At 55.0% G+C, this 20,310-nt stretch overlaps 1 protein-coding gene across 2 annotated transcripts in view; it reads left to right on the forward strand.

Moving 5' to 3' along the window:
- Positions 1-1,348: 1,348 nt before the first annotated feature.
- Positions 1,349-20,310, forward strand: part of MST1R (macrophage stimulating 1 receptor) — a 46,962-nt gene continuing 28,000 nt past the window's right edge. The window contains exons 1-2 of one of the 2 annotated variants that reach the window (XM_073352617.1): positions 1,349-1,553; positions 5,033-6,363. In XM_073352617.1, coding sequence (XP_073208718.1) covers positions 5,143-6,363 — 1,221 coding nt within the window. In that variant the 5' untranslated portion in view covers positions 1,349-1,553; positions 5,033-5,142. The remainder of the gene's footprint in view (positions 1,554-5,032; positions 6,364-20,310) is intronic. The other variant, XM_073352616.1, reaches the window with a different exon arrangement.

Genomic DNA, 20,310 nt, shown 5'->3' on the forward strand with positions numbered 1-20,310 from the left:
GGTATGTGTGTGTCAGTGCATGGGTGTGCATGTCTGGGTTTGCACGTATGCATCCGATGAAGTGAGCTGTAGCTCACGAAAGCTCATGCTCAAATAAATTGGTTAGTCTCTAAGGTGCCACAAGTCCTCCTTTTCTTTTTGCACAAGCTGTGAGTATATGTGTGTGTGTGAATGTACATGTATGTGTATCTGTATAGGGTGTGTGTATGGTGTGTGTGTATGAGTGTACATATGTGTATCTGTATGGGGTGTGTGTGTATGAGTGTACCTGTGTGTGTCTGTCTGTATTGGGATGTGAATGTATGTGTGTCTGTATCGGGTGTGAGTGTACGTGTGTGCGAGTGTACGGGTGTATGTGTGTGTCAGTACAGGATGTGTTTGTCTGCAAAGTGTGCATGTGTGTTTATACAGGGTGTATGTATGGGAGTGTGTGTACTTGTACAGGGTGTGTGTGTAGGTGTGTGTGTGTGTGTGTGCAATGTATTTTTGTGTTCATGGTGTATGCCTGTCTGTCCGTGTGTGTCCGGGGTGTATGTCTGTCTGTTCAGTGCGTGTGTGTGTGTCTGGCCAGTCAGTGTGTATGTGTCTGTCTGTCTGTCTGTCTGGTGGGGGGGGAAGGGGGTGTATGTGTGTGTCTGTCAGGTATGTGTGTCCATCCGTCCGGGGTGTATGTCTGTCTGTCTGGTGTGTGTGTGTCTGTTTGTCTGGAGTGTGTGTGTGTGTGTGTCCAGAGTGTGTGTGTGTCCCCGTCTCGGGTTTGTGTGTGTGTGTGTGTGTGTCTGGGGTGTGTTTGTGTTCAGGGGGTACGTGTGTTTGTCTGGGGTGTGTGTGAATGTTTGTGTCTGTCCAGTATGTGTCTGTGCGTCCGGTGTGTGTGTCTGTCCGGGGTGTGTGTGAATGTGTATGTGTGTCTGGGATCATAGAATCATAGAATATCAGGGTTGGAAGGGACCCCAGAAGGTCATCTAGTCCAACCCCCTGATCAAAGCAGGACCAATCCCCAATTAAATCATCCCAGCCAGGGCTTTGTCAAGCCTGACCTTAAAAACTTCTAAGGAAGGAGATTCCACCACCTCCCTAGGTAACCCATTCCAGTGCTTCACCAACCTCCTAGTGAAAAAGTGTTTCCTGATATCCAACCTAAACCGCCCCCACTGCAACTTGAGACCATTACTCCTGTGTGTGTGTGTGTCCTGGGTGTGCTTGTGTATGTGTGTCTGGTGTGTGTCTGTCCGACGTGTGTGGAAACGTGTGTGTCTGTCCGGGGATGACAGCCCGGCTAGCCAGGCACTCACAGCTCCCGGGCTCTCGCGCACGTCACACCCCGCGCTGCCGAGGGGCTCCAACCAGACTGCGGGCGGACCCGCTGGCAGGAGCCCGCCCGTCGTGCCGGCCCCAGGGCGGGAGCTGGCGCGTCCTTCCCACGGCTCAGCTCGCCCCGCCCCGGAGGTGCCCGGCCAGGTGAGCGGAGCGCCCAGGTCGAGCACACACGGGGTGGCCCGGCCCGGCCCGGCCCGGCTCGGCTCGGCTCAGCTCAGCGGCCGGCGTCTGCGGTGGGTTCCGGCTTGGGAGAGTGGGGTCTCCGGGGAGGCGGGGGCGTCTGGGGCAGCAGGAGCCAGGCAGGGGGTGCGTCTGAGGCGGGAGGGAGGATACAGGGAAGGGGTGTCTCTGGGGTGGGGGTGTCTGGGGCAGCAGGACCGGGCAGGGGGTGTCTCTGAGATGGGGGTTGTGGGGGGTGAATACCGATTTTTTTACTCACTGATGCCAGGTTTCCCTGTTCCCAGGGCAGATCCCCGGGGGTGGTGCAGAGAGGGTCCCAGGCCGGCCGTTGGGATCCCTGCCCAGGGGGGAAGGGCAGGGGCAGGGGCAGGCAGACGCTCTGAGACCATTGGGTTGTCTCTCAGTGGGTGCCTGTATGCTGGTCCCAGGGACAGATCTCTGCCTGTGCCTGGCACAGTTTCCTAGGGCCAGTTTCTAACCATTGGGAGCGTATTAATGAGACTCAACGGGGGTGCTCAGGACAGAGTGCCACCGGGCATGGGAGAACCACCCGGGCATCTGATCTGATAGGGAGTGGGGCGCAGGGCCCATCACCTGCAGCACTAGGCATGAGGCACAGCAGGACCTGCCACCACCAGGTCACTGCTTCAAATCTGCCCTTGTCAGTCATAACCGTTCCTGTCCCGTGGCTTTTGTGGCATGCAGAGGGCATCTCCACCTACCATGCTTCCTGTCTTGGTGGAAACCCCACTGTTCTCCTGGCTTCTAGGTGTCTTTCCCCACTTTCATCTCCCCCCCCCCCCCCCCAGCATGCCCAGCTGGTGGGTGGGTGTGGGGTAGAGGGAGTGGCTGGCTCTCCTTATTCATATTCTCTCCCCCTCTGCCTTCTTCTGGCATGTTGTGTTGGAGCAGAGGAGGTGTGAGACAGTGCGGGCAAGTTTCCGGAATCACTGCAGTGATCAGGGTGTGCGTGTCTGCAGCTAGCAGCCCTAGACAGAATGAGAGGAGGAAGTTCCCCACTCCAAAGCCACCTTGTTTAAAAGGCAAAATTTCCTTATTTGTAAGCTGAAGTGTGTAATTAAACTAATCGAGAGGTGCTGCCATGCTCCATGGGGATACTCGCCAGGAGAAAGGTGGCTTGTTTGGTTTAGCGGATGTTGCTTGGGAAGAAGTTTAAACTAACCCAGAAAAATGGTCTCTTATAGTGGAATAAAGCTTGTGCATGGCAGAGGGTGGATGTGGGGGGAGGGGGGATTATACTGATATAACTATAGTGGTTTAACTGGTAAAACTTTCCCATGTAGACAAGGCCTAAGTGCCCACTCAACAGTGGCAGTTTAGCAACATAACCAGCCAGTTGTGGATGCACTTCCTGCGCTTGAGGGCACCTCCACATGCACTTATGAAGGTTAGGAAAATGTACCCCTGAGGCTTTAGCCGTGTATAATAATAAACCAAACAGAAACCAAACCTTGTCAACTTCGCTTACTCCAGGGACCCAGCGTCTGAAATCCAGTGGAACTCATTTCCAGAGATGGGCAGATCCAGCGAGGCAGGTGTTCTATAAAGCTGGAACAGACTTGGGCTCGCTATGCATGGAGATGATTTGGGGCCAGGAGTTTTGCCTCTTGATCCGTTGCAATTTTTGCTCTGTAGGGAAGTGAGTGCAGTCCCGAGGCCTCCCTTGTTAGCAGACAGCCTGACTGGGGCCCTGTTCTGAGCTTCAGTGCTCCTTTCAACCTTCCTGACAAAGGCTCCTACCCAGATGGTTTTGGGAACAGTGGAGGCGGGCTGTCAATAAGGCCCTTCATTCCCATCCAGGGGTGGCAGGTTTGTAGCAATTTTGGTGGTGCCCAGAACCTGCCCCCCCCAACTCTGCCCCCCACCTGCCTAAGGCTCTGGGAGGCAGTTTGGGTGCGGGGAGGAGGTCTGGGGTGCAGGCCCTGGGCTGAGGCAGGGGATTGGGGTGCAGGACGGGTGAGAGGTTGGGCTCTGGAAGGGAGTTTGGGTGGGGGAGAGGGTCTGGGGTGCAGGCTCTGGGATGGAGTTTGGGTGCTGGGTGCAGGAGGGGGTGAGGGGTGCAGGCTCTGGGAAGGAGTTTGGTTGCAGGCTCTGGGAGGGAGTGCGGAGGGCTGGGGTGCAGGCTCTGGGAGGGAGTTTGGTGGCAGGAGAGGGTGTGTAGGAAGGGGGAGGGGTGCAGGCTCTGGGACGGACTTTGGGTGCTGGGTGCAGGCTCCAGGCTAGGGCAGGGGGTGGGTGTGCAGGAGGAGGTGAGGGGTGCAGGCTCTGGGACAGAGTTTGAATGCTGGCTCTGAGCTGGGGGTGGGGATACAGGCTCTGGGAGGGAGTTTGAGGGCTAAAGGAGGGGGTGCAGGCTCTGGGAGGGGTGTGTGTGCAGTGCTTATCTGGGACTCCTAGGCAGGGCAGGTGGGCGTCTCCATGTGCTGCTACCCCCAGGCACTGCCCCCGCAGGAGCACTTGGGGCAGGACACAGACCCACCCCACCCAGGGGCTGCAGGAAGGTGTCGGCAGCCACGTGGAGCGAGCAGGCAAGAATCTGCTCAGCTCCGCTGTGCTGCCGGTGGTGAGTGGAGGCCCCGGGCTGTTTTAAACGGCCCAGGGGACACATGGCACGGGGGTGCCCGGGGCGGAAGGTGGGGCCGAGGGAGAGACCCAGCCTCAGACATTGCTGGAGCCGGGCCCTGGGCCAGGAATATTCCTGGTGCCCAGGCACCACAGGCCCATAGGACTCGCCGCCCATGTTCCCATCCTAGCTAGATGTAGGCTGAGATGGTAGCCAGGCTCACCTTTGATGCTCGGTCCCTGGCTCTGCAGCAGGTGCCTGAGTGAGGGAGAGGGATCTCCCCTCTCCCCAGCCCTTCCTGTCTCCATCTCATGGCAGTGTGGAGGCCAGATGGAGGAGGGGCTGCCCGGTGCTACCTCTTCCAAACAGCTTGGGCTGCCCATGAGAGGTGAGGGGATTCTGGGGAAAGAAGTGTTGTCTACTTGCAGATCCCAACTGGAGTGGGCCCCAGAGCCATGCAGCCTCCAGTCTTTAGGGATCCAAATGTCATAGCTGGTTAAAACCAAGCCAGGCTTCTTCGTTCTGTTCAACATCCGATGTGCCTCAGCCCCCGTGTGTATCCAGGGCAATGCATGCAGGGTGTATTGGCTTGCCTGGTTTGGGTGAGCCCTCACTGAGGTTACCAGATGCTTGACTGTTCAAGCGACTGGCTGACACGGCAGTGCAGCATCAGGGCAGTATGCTTCAAGACCCATCAATACAAATCCACTTCTTTCCTCCAGTGAATGAGATGGACCAGCGCTTTTCTGGGTCTGTCCAGCTGGGAGGTGCTGTGGACATGCTGGAGAGATCCAGCCATGGGGGGCCTGATCCCCTCTGCACTCTGGGGGGAGACCCGGTGCCTGCCCTGGGGGATGGGGAGGTGGTGTGCTCCCGGTGAGTACTCGAGTGGGATGTGGCATCTCTTCAATGCTGAGACTAACATGCTCTTTCCTGCTGGTATTTCAGCTGTAGTAGGATGGTAGCTCACACTCGATGGATCCCAGACCTGCTCAGAGCTGAGGAGCTCAGGTGACCTTTGGAGTCAAGGATCCTGGAGCGGCGTTTCCTCCCCTAGCATGGGGCTTTCATTCCTGGTTTGCCTCTCCTTGGGATTCATGCTCACTGGAGTTTCTTTCAGCACTTGGCAGTGCCCACGGATTCCCTATAATGCTACCAGGGACTTCACCGTCAAGTACGAGCTGCCCAGCTTCACCGCGGATGGCCCCATCCAGAACATTGTCACCTACAAGGATCCGAGCGGAGCAGCCGCCCTCTTTGTGGCGGTGCGGAACAAGATCTATGTGGTGACCCAAGCACTAGCAAACTCATCCATCATCGTGACCGGCCCCGTGGGCAGTGCTCAGTGCGAGATCTGTGCCCAGTGCCAGGAGCTGGGAGCCGTCCGGAAGCCTGAAGACACAGATAACGTGGTTCTGGTGCTGGACCCATCTGAGCCGTGGCTATACAGCTGTGGCACTTCCCAGCATGGCCGGTGTTTCCTGCACGAATTGGAAATCCAAGACAGCCTGGTGGTGGTTAGTGCCACCTACTGTTTGTATTCAGCGGACAACAGTCCTGCTGAGTGCCCAGACTGCGTGGCCAGCCCCCTGGGGACGAGGGTCCTGGTGACTGAAACCAGCCATGTTTCTTACTTCTACATTGCCTCTACCATCAATAGCAGTATAGCTGCGAGGTACAGCCCAGAATCTGTGTCTATCCGGAGACCGAAGGCTACCTTGGATGGGTTCTTCCATGTTTCCCGTTCCCTCAACGTGCTGTCAGAGTTCCAGGACTCCTACCCCATTGACTACGTGTATTCCTTCAGTGCCCAGGACTTTGTGTACTTCCTGACTGTCCAAAAGGAGAGCCCCGTGTCTGGATCGTACCACACGCGGTTGGCGCGGCTGAGTGCCGAGGAGCATGACATGCATCAGTACCGCGAGCTGGTCCTGGATTGCCGCTTCGAGTCCAAGCGCAGGCGGAGGCAGAGCTTGGACGGGGAGCACAAGCGCGATGTGGCTTTCAACGTGCTTCAGGCAGCCTATGTGGCCAGACCGGGCCCAAAGCTGGCCCAGGAAATCAGCGTCAACAACACCGACCTGGTCCTGTTCGGTGCGTTCGCTGAGAGTGAGGCGGAGAGTTCCGTGCCGCGCTGGTACTCGGCGGTGTGCGCCTTCCCTGTGCACCAGATCAACCAGGCCATTGAAGATGGGATGTCCAAGTGCTGTGGTGTTGCCCAGCGTGAGCTGCTGCGAGGGCTTAGCTTCTTCCAGGCCGTTGAGTACTGCCCCCACAACGTGAGTCCCCTGTACGCACCAGCTTCCCCCTTGCCAGGGGAGCAGGGGGCATGCAGCGCTTTCTGTCCATAGCGGTTTCTCTGGGGTGGGCCAGTTGGTTGGGATAAAAGGAAACCGTGGCCCAGCTGCCCCCAGTCCTCTCATTCCACATTGAACCTCAGCTATTGAGGCTCAAAGTTTGTTTAACGTCATCCTGTTCCTCACCCTTACCTGTGCTAGCTGGGCCTTTGTGCTTCCTGGTTTGGGGAGTGTTGAGATGACCTTTAGCAGCTGCAGTAGCTGAGATCCATCTGAGGGGAGCCCCATCCTTGCGGAGTACCCTGGTGGGTGAGGATCTGTGCTTGTATGGTTAGGGCCGGGGGTCGCTGCCCGAGCTGCAGCTCCAGGCTCTTTGCAGTTTACATATTGCTGACCTTGCTCCGAGCAGAGCTAGTTGAGTCGCATGTCACCTTGAGGGTGGGACTAGTGGGGCTGTAGTTCATGATCAGTTATAGCGGCCTTGTTTTCTGTCCCCCAAACTCTAAAAGCTTCTCTTCCCGCTGCCCCTCCCCCCAGCCAGTGCGGTTTGGTTTAATTGCTTTTCTACCCCATGAATTATATATAAGCCCCGATGACACACATTTATCAGCAGCCTCATTACTTCTTAGCAGCACATGAGTTGATCCAAGTGCCCTGCTCTGTCTTCTGCTTCCGTTCCTTCAAGAGGGTGTGGCCCATGGGCTTAGCAAATAGCACTTCCTCTGCTTAAAGTGCTGTGCAAATATGAATGGAGCCTCACAAAGTCCCAAGGAAACATTTGCTTCCCCTGCGTTTGCCAGATGGGGAAAGTGAGGCAGAGGGAGGGGACGGGGCTGGTCCATAGTCCTGCAGAAAAACCATGTCAGACCCAGCGTGAGAACTTGGGCCTTCCTGACTCTCAACCCTGTGATCTGCACTTGAGCCCGTGTTTTCTGAGTGGTGGGATACAGACAGACATGGTTATTGGCAGCAAGGGAGGCAGAGAGGGGAAAAAAGGGCTATGCCAACTTTTTGCTACTCACTGGCACTTTGAGCTTCTGCTTGACTCCAAACCTGTGATCTCAGGACTGTAGAAAATGACCATCCACAAAAATTTCTCTGGGCAGCAAGCACTGCTGTGGGCAAAGCTAATTCTGTGCCACCCAGCTGTGTTAGTGGATGGTACCGCGCTCCTGGCCGGCCTCACACTGCCATAGCTATGGGGTGTCTTACAGTGCCTGGCACCGTGTGGTCGCCCTTAGGCCCTGCCGCAATAGGCATGAGTAATAACAGTGATAACCTGTGGCTAGCAATCTCTGCATAAGGTGAAAGTCTGGTCTGATTTGGCCTTCTCCTATTTTTACTAATCGGCTGCTGTTTGCTGTCCTTCCCGTTCCTTGCATTGTGTGGCTGTTTGCTTTTCCCCTTTTCTCTCAGCCTTGTGTTCTTCCTGGAGCAGAACAAGTTGGTGCCCCCTTCCTTGGGGCCCCCAGGAATTGGGAACACACTGCCTGTTTTGTTTGCAGAGTGTTGAAAGGAGGTGTTTGCAACCTGACTTCTGTGGTGTCCCCGTGGCTCAGAGCCTGGGCAGCGCTCACCCAAGGTGGCCAGCCCCTCCGTGTGGATACGTTCCTCGGCAGCGTCCCGCGAGATGAGGAGCAAGCTCACCTTGGGGCGGTGGGGGGGGGCAGGGTCTTGGTTCCAGGGCAACTTGCAGTTTAACACTGGGCTGTGCCATGCTGGCAAACGGCAGGAGAGCCTGCCACCTTGCAGAGAGTGGGTTTGGAAGCGTGGGAGGTTTCTGGTGTGAAATGGGCCCATAGGCCAGTTGGAAACTGATAGCGCGGCCTGTGCAGGAAGCCGACTTAGTTTGCACAAGCAAAACAAACAGCGTGTTGGCAGCTGAAGGGATGTTGCTGCCTCTGGAATCCGACGACTGCCTGCTTTGCCGGATTGTGTAATAATCCTGACTCATTCCCCCTCTCTGTCGCTACATGATCTCTGGCTGCGGGCAGATTTCTACAGTGGCAGGAAGGGGTGATGAGCAATCCACCTAGGAAAGCCCCTCACTCCGTCTCACAGGCAGCCCATGCATTCCTGGTGGTTAGGAAGAGTAAAGGGTGCGGCCTTGGTAGCAGCTCTGTTTCTGGATCCCAGTTTTGTCCTTCCATCTGGTGGGAACTCGGCTGTGTCCTGAGCGTGTGTCAAGCCCTTGAGGCAGTGCTAGGGAAGTAGCGGCTGTCACTTCTGAATGTGGACTTAGTTACCATTTGAAGCCAGACGCTGTGCCTAGGAGTAGGGGCTGTGGGGGGCGGGGCACCGCAGAGGCTGGGTTTATCTCTCATTCAAGCCCAGCCCAATCCACTCTTAAATAATAGGATGGGACATGGTGGGAGAGACTCAGGCCTGGGCTGGAGGAGTGGGCACAGCATGGCCTGGCTCTAGGCTTGCTCTGTCAGGCTGGAGAGGGTGAGTTCTCCGCCTGCAGTGGGGAAGCCAGCCAAAGGGTGTTACAGGAGTTCCTTGGGAACATGCTGCCCCAGGGCATGCAGGTGGCCAGTTCTGTCCTTGACCTGTGATGGGACCTTCCTTCCTATTCCAGCAGCTTTGCTTTCCCCCTCCCCCCACCGTGCTGCCCTTGGATCTAGATGGCGCTGCCTCAGAGGACAGCACCTGCTGTAAAGAGGAGGCTGGTGCCCATCTGCACTGTGTTATTCGAACGAGGAGTCAGCCTGGGCACCTGGGCTCTGGTCAAACGGGCTCACCTGTGTCCCCTGTGCACTGGCAGCCTGGCCAAAGACCTGCATGTCCAGGGGTCTGTGGGAACAGCCCCATCCTGTGGCTAAGGTGGGCCGTGATGTCTCTCCTCTATGTCTGCATCCCTGCTCAAACCCAGCAGAGCCCTGGTGGGGGTGGTATACCCTGGGCTCAAGGTAAGGGCTTGTTCCTAGCACAGCGCTGTAGGGGGTGCTCCCGGTGCTGTCTCCCATGTTACCCGCCAAAAATCCAGGGCACCTCGCCTATATCCAATCAATTTAGGTACCCCCATCCTTTCCCTTCCGAGGGCTCAGGGTGTAAGGCACCTATTCTTACCCACGGGGCTCAGGAAGAAACTTGGTCAATTTAAGTACCTGCCCTTTCCCTTGGTGCTCAGGGCCCTATGGGTCTGCAGGACTTTTTCTCAGTGAGAGAGCCTTATACAACTGTGCTCTGAACATCTATTTCTTAGCAACACACAGAGAATACATATACCAAGCAAATCTCTTATGCTCAACACTCCCACTATACAGACATAATTCACCCGATGGCCAGTCAGGATCCTCTCATCTGGAGGTTCCGGCGACGCCTCTGCAAGTCACGGTCGTGCAGATGGGTCAGAGTTGTAGCAGCTTGATCATAGAATCATAGAATATCAGGGTTGGAAGGGACCTCAGGAGGTCATCTAGTCCAACCCCTGCTCAAAGTAGGACCAATCCCCAACTAAATCATCCCAGCCAGGGCTTTGTCAAGCCTGACCTTGAAAACCTCTAAGGCAGGAGATTCCACTACCTCCCTAGGTAACCCATTCCACTGCTTCACCACCTTCCTAGAGAACAAGTTTTTCCTAATATCCAACCTAAACCTTCCCCACTGCAACATGAGACCATTACTTCTTGTTCTGTCATCTGCTACCGCTGAGAACAATCTAGATCCATCCTCTTTGGAACCCCCTTTCAGATAGTTGAAAGCATATATCAAATCCCCCCTCATTCTTCTCTTTTGCAGACTAAGTAATCCCAGTTTCCTCAGTCTCTCCTCATAAATCATGCGCTCCAGCCCCCTAACCCTTTTTGTTGCCCTCCACTGGACTCTTTCCAGTTTTTCTACATCCTTCTTGTAGTGTGGGGCCCAGAACTGGACACCGTTCTCCAGATGAGGCCTCACCAATGCCAAATAAAGGGGAACGATCACGTCCCTTGATCTGCTGGCAATGCTCCTACTTATACAGCCCAAAATGCCATTAGCCTTCTTGGCAACAAGGGCACACTGTTGATTCATATCCAGCTTCTCGTCCACTGTAACCCCTAGGTCCTTTTCTGCAGAATTGATGCCTAGCCACTAGGTCCCTGGTCTGTAGTAGTGCATGGGATTCTTCTGTCCTAAGTGCAGGACTCTGCACTTGTCCTTGTTGAACTTCATCAGATTTCTTTTGGCCCAATCCTCTAATTTGTCCAGGTCCCTCTGTATCCTATCCCTGCCCTCCAGCATTTCTACCACTCCTCCCAGTTTAGTGTCATCTGCAAACTTGCTGAGGGCGCAATCCACACCATCCTCCAGATCATTCATTAAGATATTGAACAAAACCGGCCCCAGAACCGACCCTTGGGGCACTCCGCTCGATACCCGCTGCCAACTAGACATGGAAGCCATTGATCACTACCTGTTGAGCCCAACGATCTCGACAGCTTTCTATCCTCCTTATAGTCCATTCATCCAGCCCATACTACTTTAACTTGCTGGCAAGAATACTGTGGGAGACCATATCAAAAGCTTTGCTAAAGTCAAGGAATAACACGTCCACTGTTATCCCCTCATCCACAGAGCCAGTTATCTCCTCATAGAAGGCAATTAGGTTAGTCAGGCATGACTTTCCCTTGGTGAATCCATGCTGACTGTTCCTGATCACTTTCCTCTCCTCTAAGTGCTTCAAAATTGATTCCTTGAGGACCTGCTCCATGATTTTTCCAGGGACTGAGGTGAGTCTGACTGGCCTTTAGTTCCCTGGATCCTCCTTACCGGATCTTTTTTAAAGATGGGCACTACATTAGCCTTTTTCCAGTCATCTGGGATGTCCCTCGATTGCCATGAGTTTTCAAAGATAATGGCCAATGGCTCTGAAATCACATCCGCCAACTCCTTTAGCACCATTGGATGCAGCGCATCCGGCCCCATGGACTTATGCTTATTCAGCTCTTCTAAATAGTCCTCAACCTCTTCTTACTCCACAGAGAGCTGGTCACCTCCTCCCTATGCTGTGCTGCCCAGTGCAGTAAGAACAGTGAGTACATTAGCTTTTTCCACATCCTCTGTCGCTAGGTTGCCTCCCACATTCAGTAAGGGTCCCACACTTTCCTTGACCTTCTTCTTGTTTCTAATATACCTGTAGAAACCCTTCTTGTTACTCTTAACGTTCCTTGCTAGTTGCAACTCCAAGTGTGATTTGGCCTTCCTGATTTCACTCATGCATGCCTGAGCAATATTTTTATACTCCTCCCTGGTCATTTGTCCAATCTTCCACTTCTTGTAAGCTTCTTTTTTGTGTTTAATTAGCAAGGATTTCACTGTTAAGCCAAGCTGGTCGCCTGCCATAATTACTATTCTTTCTACACATCAGGATGGTTTGTTCCTGCAACCTCAGTAAGGATTCTTTAAAATACAGCCAGCTCTCCTGGACTCCTTTCCCCCTCATGTTATTCTCCCAGGGGATCCTGCCCATCAGTTCCCCGAGGGAGTCAAAGTCTGGAGTCCAGGGTAAGTATTCTGCTGCTCTTCTTCCTCCACTTTTGCTTCCCCTACTAATTCTTCCCAGTTTGTGAGCAGCAGGTCAAGAAGAGCTCCGCCCCTAGTTGGTTCCTCCAGCACTTGCACCAGGAAATTGTCCCCTACACTTTCCAAAAACTTCCTGGATTTTCTGTGCACTGCTGTATTGCTCTCCCAGCAGATATCAGGGTGATTGAAGAACCATGAGAACCAGGGCCCGTGACCTAGTAATTTCTGTTATTTGCCGGAAGAAAGCCTCTTCCACCTCATCCCCCTGGTCTGGTGGTCTAGAGCAGACTCCCACCATGACATCACCCTTGTTGCTCACGCTTCTAAACTTAATCCAGAGGTTTTTCTGCAGTTTCATACCGGAGCTCTGAGCAGTCATACTGCTCTCTTACATACAGTGCAACTCCCCCACCTTTTCTGCCCTGCCTGTCCTTCCTGAACAGTTTATATCCATCCATCCATGACAGTCATGTGAGTTATCCCACCAAGCCTCGGTTATTCCAATCACATCATAATTGCTTGACTGTGCCAGGACTTCCATTTCTCCCTGCTCGTTTCCCAGGCTTCTTGCATTTGTGCATGAGAGATAAAATTTGATGTTAAATTCCTGTCTGGAGATGGTTCCCAAAGAGCATTGTTTTTTGTTACATTATATAGGTAAAACTAGCTACCTCCTTTAACTCAGTACTTCTAGGTAACAACATTTAACCAATCATGCACTGGCACCTATGTTTTCTCCTCCCTGCTCAACTCTTTATATTTTATCTCTCATGCCCAAATTGTAACTTAAGATTTTCTGTAAAAAGAAAAGGAGTACTTGTGGCACCTTAGAGCTAACAAATTTATTTGAGCATAAGCTTTCGTGAGCTACAGCTCACTTCATCGGATGCATTCAGTGGAAAATACAGTGGGGAGATTTATATACATAGAAAACATAAAACAATGGGTGTTACCATTCACACTGTAACCAGAGTGATCACTTAAGGTGAGCTGTTACCAGGAGGAGAGCGGGGTGGGGGAGTGGGTGGGACCTTTTGTAGTGATAATCAAGGTGGGCCATTTCCAGCAGTTGACAAGAAGGTCTGAGGAACAGTGGGGGGGATGGGGGGGACAAACATGGGGATATAGTTTTACTTTGTGTAATGACCCATTCACTCCCAGTTTCTATTCAAGCCTAAGTTAATTGTGTCCAGTTTGCAAATTAATTCCAATTCAGCAGTCTCTCGTTGGAGTCTGTTTCTGAAATTTTTTTTGTTGAAGTATTGCCACTTTTAGGTCTATAATTGAGTGACCAGAGAGATTGAAGTGTTCTCCAACTGGTTTTTGAATGTTATAATTCTTGACGTCTGATTTGTGTCCATTTATTCTTTTACGTAGAGACTGTTCAGTTTGACCAATGTACATGGCAGAGGGGCATTGCTGGCACATGATGGCATATACACAACAGAACCACTAAACCAGGAACCTATCCTTGCAACAAAGCCCGTTGCCAATTGTGTCCACATATCTATTCAGGAAACACCATCATAGGGCCTAATCACATCAGCCACACCATCAGAGGCTCGTTCACCTGCACATCTACCAATGTGATATATGCCATCATGTGCCAGCAATGCCCCTCTGCCATGTACGTTGGTCAAATCTCAGACCTACACCCAGCTCTCCTACTCCCTCTCTCCTGAGGTGGCACTCCCAAATGGAATAGTGACTCCAGCCCTTGGGTTGATCTTTGGAGCCCCAGCACTCTCTCAGATCCAGCCATGCTTCAGTGGGCTGCCTGTGTCTCAAACCGAACCCAAGCCCTGTCCCAGGTCGAGGAGTGGGCAGGGCACCATCAGCATTATCCCATCTCTGACCTTGGCTGGGGCAGCAGTGGGGCTGCAGGTCAGGACTGAGCAGTGCCAGCAGAGCTGAGTGCAGGAGGCAGGTGGCTCACGCCATTAGCTTGTCATCGTCCTGATCCCTAAATCTCCTCTCTCTCCCTGTTAGGAAACAAGCAGATGACTGAAGAGAGGCAGTGAGTCGTCCAGCTGCCGGGGGGCGGGGCAGAACCTGGCCTCCCAAAGGCTTGGTAGAGAGCTGGGCTGCATGGAGGGGCTGGCGATCAAGGCAAGCCCAGAGTAAGGGGAAAAGCAAGCTCCCCAGAGTAGGACACTCAATTCTCCCCAGCGACTCCATCAGGGTCAGTTCCCAGCTGGCCCGTCGCTGCATTTCTGGCTTGGCCTGGATCTTCACACTCCCAGCTGGGATCTTCGGTTCAGCCTTTGCTATGGCCTGAGGGGAAAATCGATTCCCTAGTGGGGGTGCAGGGAAGTGTCTGGGCCTGTGGCTCAGAGAGAGAAGCTGTCTCCTGTCCAGTGCAGGATGAACAAGAATGGCTAGGGCTCTGCCAGACATGCCCAAGGAGGCTGTACCATGGGGGAAGGTAACAAGTGCTGGCGTGTGGCCAGGGGCCTCAGCACTGCCACAGTGGCTAGGACGGGGAGGGGGCAGTGCAAATGGTGGCTCCCTACCCATGTAATGCCTCTCTGGCCTGACTGCACTTGCACTTCTTGGCGGTACTGCCTGGCATCACCATGCTCTGTTGCTGCAGCACTGGGGGCATCGGCACCATCCTTGCAGACTGGTGGCAGTGTCCTAAGCCACTCGGAGAGTGAGCTGCGGGATATGAAAACCCAGGATCGAGCCAGTGCTGAGCTCCAGGGAGCAGGGACAGAGCAGGCATGGAGAGAGGCCGGTTGCCTGCAACTCACCCCGTGCAGACGCAGACAGGGTGTGTAGCCTGCTGCATGTTTGCTGTCTCTGATTAGCTCTCACCGCTGCACCTGGGAACTGCCCCATCTGGATGTTCCTACCGCAGGCCTCTCAGCAGGTGCACCGGGCGACACTTGGCACAGTTAGTCACAGGGGATTTGTAACCTTGTGTTTGGTGCATTGGCCTTGTTAAGTCAGGGACAACAGTGCCAGGTCTGGGGCTCTCCTAGCTGTAGGCTGAGCGCACACAGGTGCGAGAGGTGCTTCTGATTTAGGGTTCCGCTTGCGGCTGCTAATTGCCCTGTAATCTGACCCACTCCTCTAGATCCTCAGAGAGCTCAAATACCCCCATGTTCTGCCCGCCGCAAGGCCATATCGCTGCTGGGTGCAGCATAATCACATTCTGCAATCAGGGCCTCAGAGATCTTCTGTCTGCGGGGTTTCAGGCAGCAGGGGAATTGGGGCTGCAAGGAGGGTTGGGGAGGGGAGCACCCTGGAGATTGTGTTTGTAGGTACAGAAATACGAGGGGAATTAGTGCCAGCTTTTCTAGGGAGATACAGCCAGGGAGGGCGAGCCCTGAGTTTCACCATGCTGTGCCCCAGCCCTGCGGGCGTGTCTCAGACAACCCACATCAGTGCTCTCCTGGAGCTGTGGTTAGGGATCTGGCCTGTGCTAGCATTCAGCTAACTGGCTGCAGCTTGCTTACATTCCCTGCCTAGAGTTCCAGGTTGGGTGGGCGTGTCCCATGCTCCATTCCTAGCCCAGCTGCTCCTAAGCAATGGAAGGAACAACTCCCCAGGGGCTGGTTAATGTTAATATTTAATAGGAGAGCTGAGAGAGCTGCCCAGCGCTGGTCCCTGTGGATGTGACCCCAGAGCATTAAACATGCCCTAAGCCACACCGCACTGGGGTGAGGCCTGGGGATGGGAAGTCTCTGGGCTCGCCTTGGTGGGCTGGGAGGCTATTTTCAGTTCTGTTCATTGGCAGTAAAAAGCTTCCACGTTTTGGGTTGTGTTGGCAGGTGTGGATTTTGTGTTGGGTCTGGGATGCTCCACCCTGTGGTCTGCCAGCGTTGCAACCTCTTTACCCCTGTTGCCTCTGGCCCTTCCCAGCTCTGTCTCAGAGATGGTGCAGAGGTCAGTTTGCAGGCTGTGTCCTGCTGCCCCCATGCCCGGGTACTGACTGACCCTGACTTTGGAGCTGGGAGTAGCGTGTGGCGTGGAACCTGCAGGCCCCTCCTTGTGAGAGTGGCTGAGTGCAGGCCCCCAGGGTGAAGGTGCCTTGTGGCTATGTTCTCCTTCCTCGGTAGCTGCTACCCTCACTGGGTAGCATGTCGCAGCAATCCCATCTCTGTGCTGCAGATCTGGGGCACCCGGAGCTGCTGATGGGGAAGGGCCGAGAGCATGGAACAGATCCCCTGACTGCAATGATGGTGCTGTGCAGGGGTCTTGACTTGGAGCTCAGCCCGGGACCATGCCATGTGCATTCAGCATTCTGTGGCCAGGACAACTCTCACTAGCCATCCCATGGCACTGCTGTATGGGGAGACCACCCCTGGGGCTGCTGCGATGGAGCTAGACAGTGGAACTTGTGTGACACAAATGCAGCTGAGCCCAACCCTTTGAAACCTTGGGATCTTCTCTGGAGGGCGGCATGTTGTCATCTGAGTGCACTGGGCAGCAAGTGCCTTGTACAAGTCCAGGGCCCAATTCAATGAGGTTTCAGCCCATCTGGGTTTCCTGGCAGTCTGACAGAAACAGAATGTACCATCCGCTGAAACCTGATTAATTCTCACACTGAGGGTGTCTCTATGCTGGGGCTGGAGGTGAGATTTCCAATCCCAGGAGACAGACCCATGCTGGCTCTGATTGCGCTAGTGGGCTAAAAACAGCAGTGTAGTTGCTGCAGCATGGACAGTGGGACAGGCCACCCTTTCGAGTATGTACTTAGGGTCTTGGATGAGATCGTACTGGGGTGCCCGGCCCAATGCTCACACTGCTGTGACGACGCTGCTGTTTCTAGCATGCTTCGCTCGACTACACGCCAGGGCTGGTGGTGAGCAGCTGGCACGATGCTTCCCGGCTGCAGAGCCAGGGCGTGGCTTATTTCTGACCCACCTGGGGGGGAAATTTTCGCAAGGAGTCAGGTTCTGGGGAATGAGTGCCCCCCAGAGGAGGCTGCCCCAGCATCGCCTCTGACTATGTCCAGTACGGTGGTTCTCCTGGGGTGACACCTGCATGCTGACAGTGAGACAACATAGGCCAGTTCTGATTTCATGTGTGCGCATACAGCGGACACTCTGCTTTGGCAGGATCCAGGCCAGCTCCCCCTTTCCTGTTCCCTGGTGCCAGGCGCTTCTTGGCACCCTTTCTCTCCCCTGCAGAATTCCTAACCCTCTCCAGGTTCCTCCCTAGGCAGTGTGCTGCTCTTCTCCCTCACCCGGAGCTGATACCCATGTCTGGCGTGGTGCTGGGGCAGCTCGGGGAGATCAGTCTATCCATAGCGCTCCGGCTTGCACAGGTGCTAAGTGTCGGGAGGCTGTTTCAGAGCCATGGGGCTATGGCAGTGAGAATGGCTTTGTTCTCCTTGGAGCCCCAGGAGGAAATGTTCAGTGGTGTCAGGTGACCTTGGGCTTGGGAAGGGTGCGCGTGTGTGTGTGTGCGTGCGCGCAAGCCAGTCTCCTGGATTCCAGGCCAAGCCCCATCATGGATTCGCTTCCAGGGCCCCAGGCAGTGGAGAGGCTTCCGTGTGGGTGTGGGACACTGCCGGGGGGTTTGTGTACATTCCTCAGGCTTGCCAGAGAAGAAAGGTGAGGCCTAAGTCACCCCACAGCTGACTGCGCCAGATTTAAAAACACAGGGTCCTGATCTAAGCTGTGGAGCTGCCGGGTCAGGAGCTGTGTGGTGCTGTCGGTCCCACACGCCGAGCAGCTCGAGACGGGTCGTCTTGGTTGGTCTTTAGCTTAGGGCTGGGCGGTGTCTCCATGGAAGCTGGTATGGTGCAGCCCCAGGGGTTGTGTGGTGTGGCTGATCTGGAGGGTTGCTGTGGTCTCCATGTGCGTTCCTGGGACTGATCCTTGTCATGCTTGGGAGCTGGTCTGGGGGCAGGCAGCATGGGATGGACGTGGCTCTGCAACCAGTGCTCAGAGCCAGGGCTGGCAGCAGGGGAGGGACGTTGTTCTGCGACCCCAGTGCTCAGAGCCGGGGCTGGCAGTCTGGCCTATTGGGAAGGCTACCCAGCATTTCCTATTATAAGACCCCATTGTCAGTTACTTATAACTTTGCCAAATTTTAACCGTTTGGGCTTAATTTTCCATGCCCTGTGTCTTCCGCAGCCTGAATTTTGTTGGGAATTTCCAGCCAAAATGATCAAGCTGTTTCCAAGAACGAGGCTGGGGAAATACATGCTGTGTTGCCCAGGGGCGGCGGAGTGGCATTTAAAGAGGGCGGCCAGGATCTCCCCCCTTCTCCTCCCACGGGAGAAACTGCACTCTCCAGGGCCTCCCCTCTCCTCCCACTGGAGGGACCAGGCCTCTCCCCTCGCTGTCTATGGCCATTGTGCCAGGGGTCTTCCTGCCCCATCCCCCATAGGGCTTGTCTGCACTCCACCATGGAGCAGTTTGTGGGGGTTGTGAATTGTGTATTAACACATCAGGGTCTCCACGGGGCTGTTAGTGCTCTGCAGCTCACCTCCTTCCTCCCTCCCCCAGTAGATGGGTCCGCGGTGTGTCTCCCAGAAATCCTAGGCAGCTGGCTAGTTTGCTTGTAGCTGGAGCAGCCCCTGTTTCTATGTGGTCAGGTTGAGGTTTTGCATGCGACCTTTTGCATGGCCAGATCTAGTGGCCCCATGCTTTGGAGCAGGGATGTGACACAGGGTCGCCTGTGTCAGGGAGGTGCCTTTTGTTGTCCCCAGGAAAATCCTCCCACACTTGGCTAAGTTCAAAGAGTTTTAACATTACAGTTCACACATGCTCAGTGAAGACTTCCGCAGTGGTGGCCAGAGATTCTCCCTCACTGAGCATGCTCCATCGCCCCAGAGCTCCCAGTCTGCGCAGCCACCTTCCTACTGAGCATCTGATGCTCCAGCCCAGGCTACAGGGGGTGGGCAGAGCTGTTCCTGGCCCCAGCCGGGCACAGGGATCGAGGGCAGGAGTTGGGCTCTCGGGCGCTCTCAGAGCCCCCGTGCCGGCAACCAGGTCCTGGGGAGCAGGAAGCTGAGATGAATGCAGAGAGGCAAGAGCCAGTCCTGGGAAGTAGGGGAAGGAGTAACCTGGGACCAGGAGTATGAGACTAGCGTGGGGAGACTGGGCCTGGAATGCGTGTGGGGGAGACTGGGGCTGAGAGCTGGGGTGGGGAGACTGAGACTGCTTGGGCAAGGAGATGAGTACTGAGAGCCACTGAGGGAAGCATTCGGGTCACATGAGGGTCTGGAGGATTCGGGCTGGTTGGACAAGGAGAATGGAGGGTGGGATAGAGACAGATCTGACAAGGAGCTAGGTACAAGAGGAGAACTGGGACTGGCTAGGCCAAGAGACTGGGCCATGGGGCTGGCGAGGGGATTCATTGGAGACAGGTTAGCTGAGGAGCCTGGGAAAGGATCTAGGGCACCAGCCCTGGGGATAGGAGACAGACAGATTGGACAAATAGCTGGAGGAGGGACTGGGACTGGCTGGACAAGGAGACAGGGACTGGGATGAGAAGCCTGAGGACTGGAGACAGCCTGGGTAGGCAAGGAGCCGGGGTGGGGAAGAGACAGGACTGGGACAGGTTGGAGCGGATGGGACAGCTTGGGAAAAATGTCAGAAATGTCTGGGCTCCCTTCCGAGCCCAGGAATGGAAGGAGAGATCCCTGCATCTCACCATTCCTCTACCACCAGCAGCTAACTGGGAGCCCCCAGCAAAGCGTGCGTCTCATCTTCCTGACCCGGGAGAGGATGACAACGTACTACTGATGTGGGTAGCTCCAGGGGCAGAGGTCTGTGCAGTGCGTCTCACAGTCCCAACCCTGCTGGTGACCCATCTGAAAGCCTTTGGCCCCTTGTGTACGTGCGTTAGGGCACAGCCGTGATATGCTCACCCGTGGGGAAGCCGGACGGTGGTCCTGTAATTAAAGACTGCACCGTAATGCAATCACTCCAGGGGCCGAATTCAAGGTCCACGGGCGCCCTTTAATGTCCTGTTTCCTAATGTCTGAGGGCCGGGCTGTGTAACCTCCCTGGTGTTCCTGTGCCATGGTTTGTCGTGTGCTGCGCTGCGAAGATGGGAAGTGCTGGCGACTAGAGTCCTGTCGGGAGCCCCTCCTGCAGCCGTGCTCTTACTGCTCCCCCCAGTGGGACTCTGCTACTGGCAGACACACAGCACAGCTAGATTTTGTCTAGGCAGGTGCAGATGTGCAGGGGAAGCTCCCCGTGCCGGAAGAATCAGAGGCGGTGAACTTCAGCCGCTGGAGGCTGTGAAATGCCGCGGGTGGCTGGGGCGTGGAGGGGGGTGATGAGGTGAGGTGGAGGCTGTCTGGGATAGGGCGCAGCAGGGCAGCCCTTTGCCCCGTGACTGGGTAGAGGAGAGGGGTGGGCCGGAATGTGTCTGCAGCCGCACAGCTACAGTGCTGCGGCTGTGCCCCGGTAGAGCTGCAGCCTAGACACTTCCTATGCCAGCTAAGGGGTTTTC

Source organism: Lepidochelys kempii, chromosome 7 (assembly GCF_965140265.1).
Source record: "Lepidochelys kempii isolate rLepKem1 chromosome 7, rLepKem1.hap2, whole genome shotgun sequence".
Taxonomy (NCBI): domain Eukaryota; kingdom Metazoa; phylum Chordata; order Testudines; family Cheloniidae; genus Lepidochelys; species Lepidochelys kempii.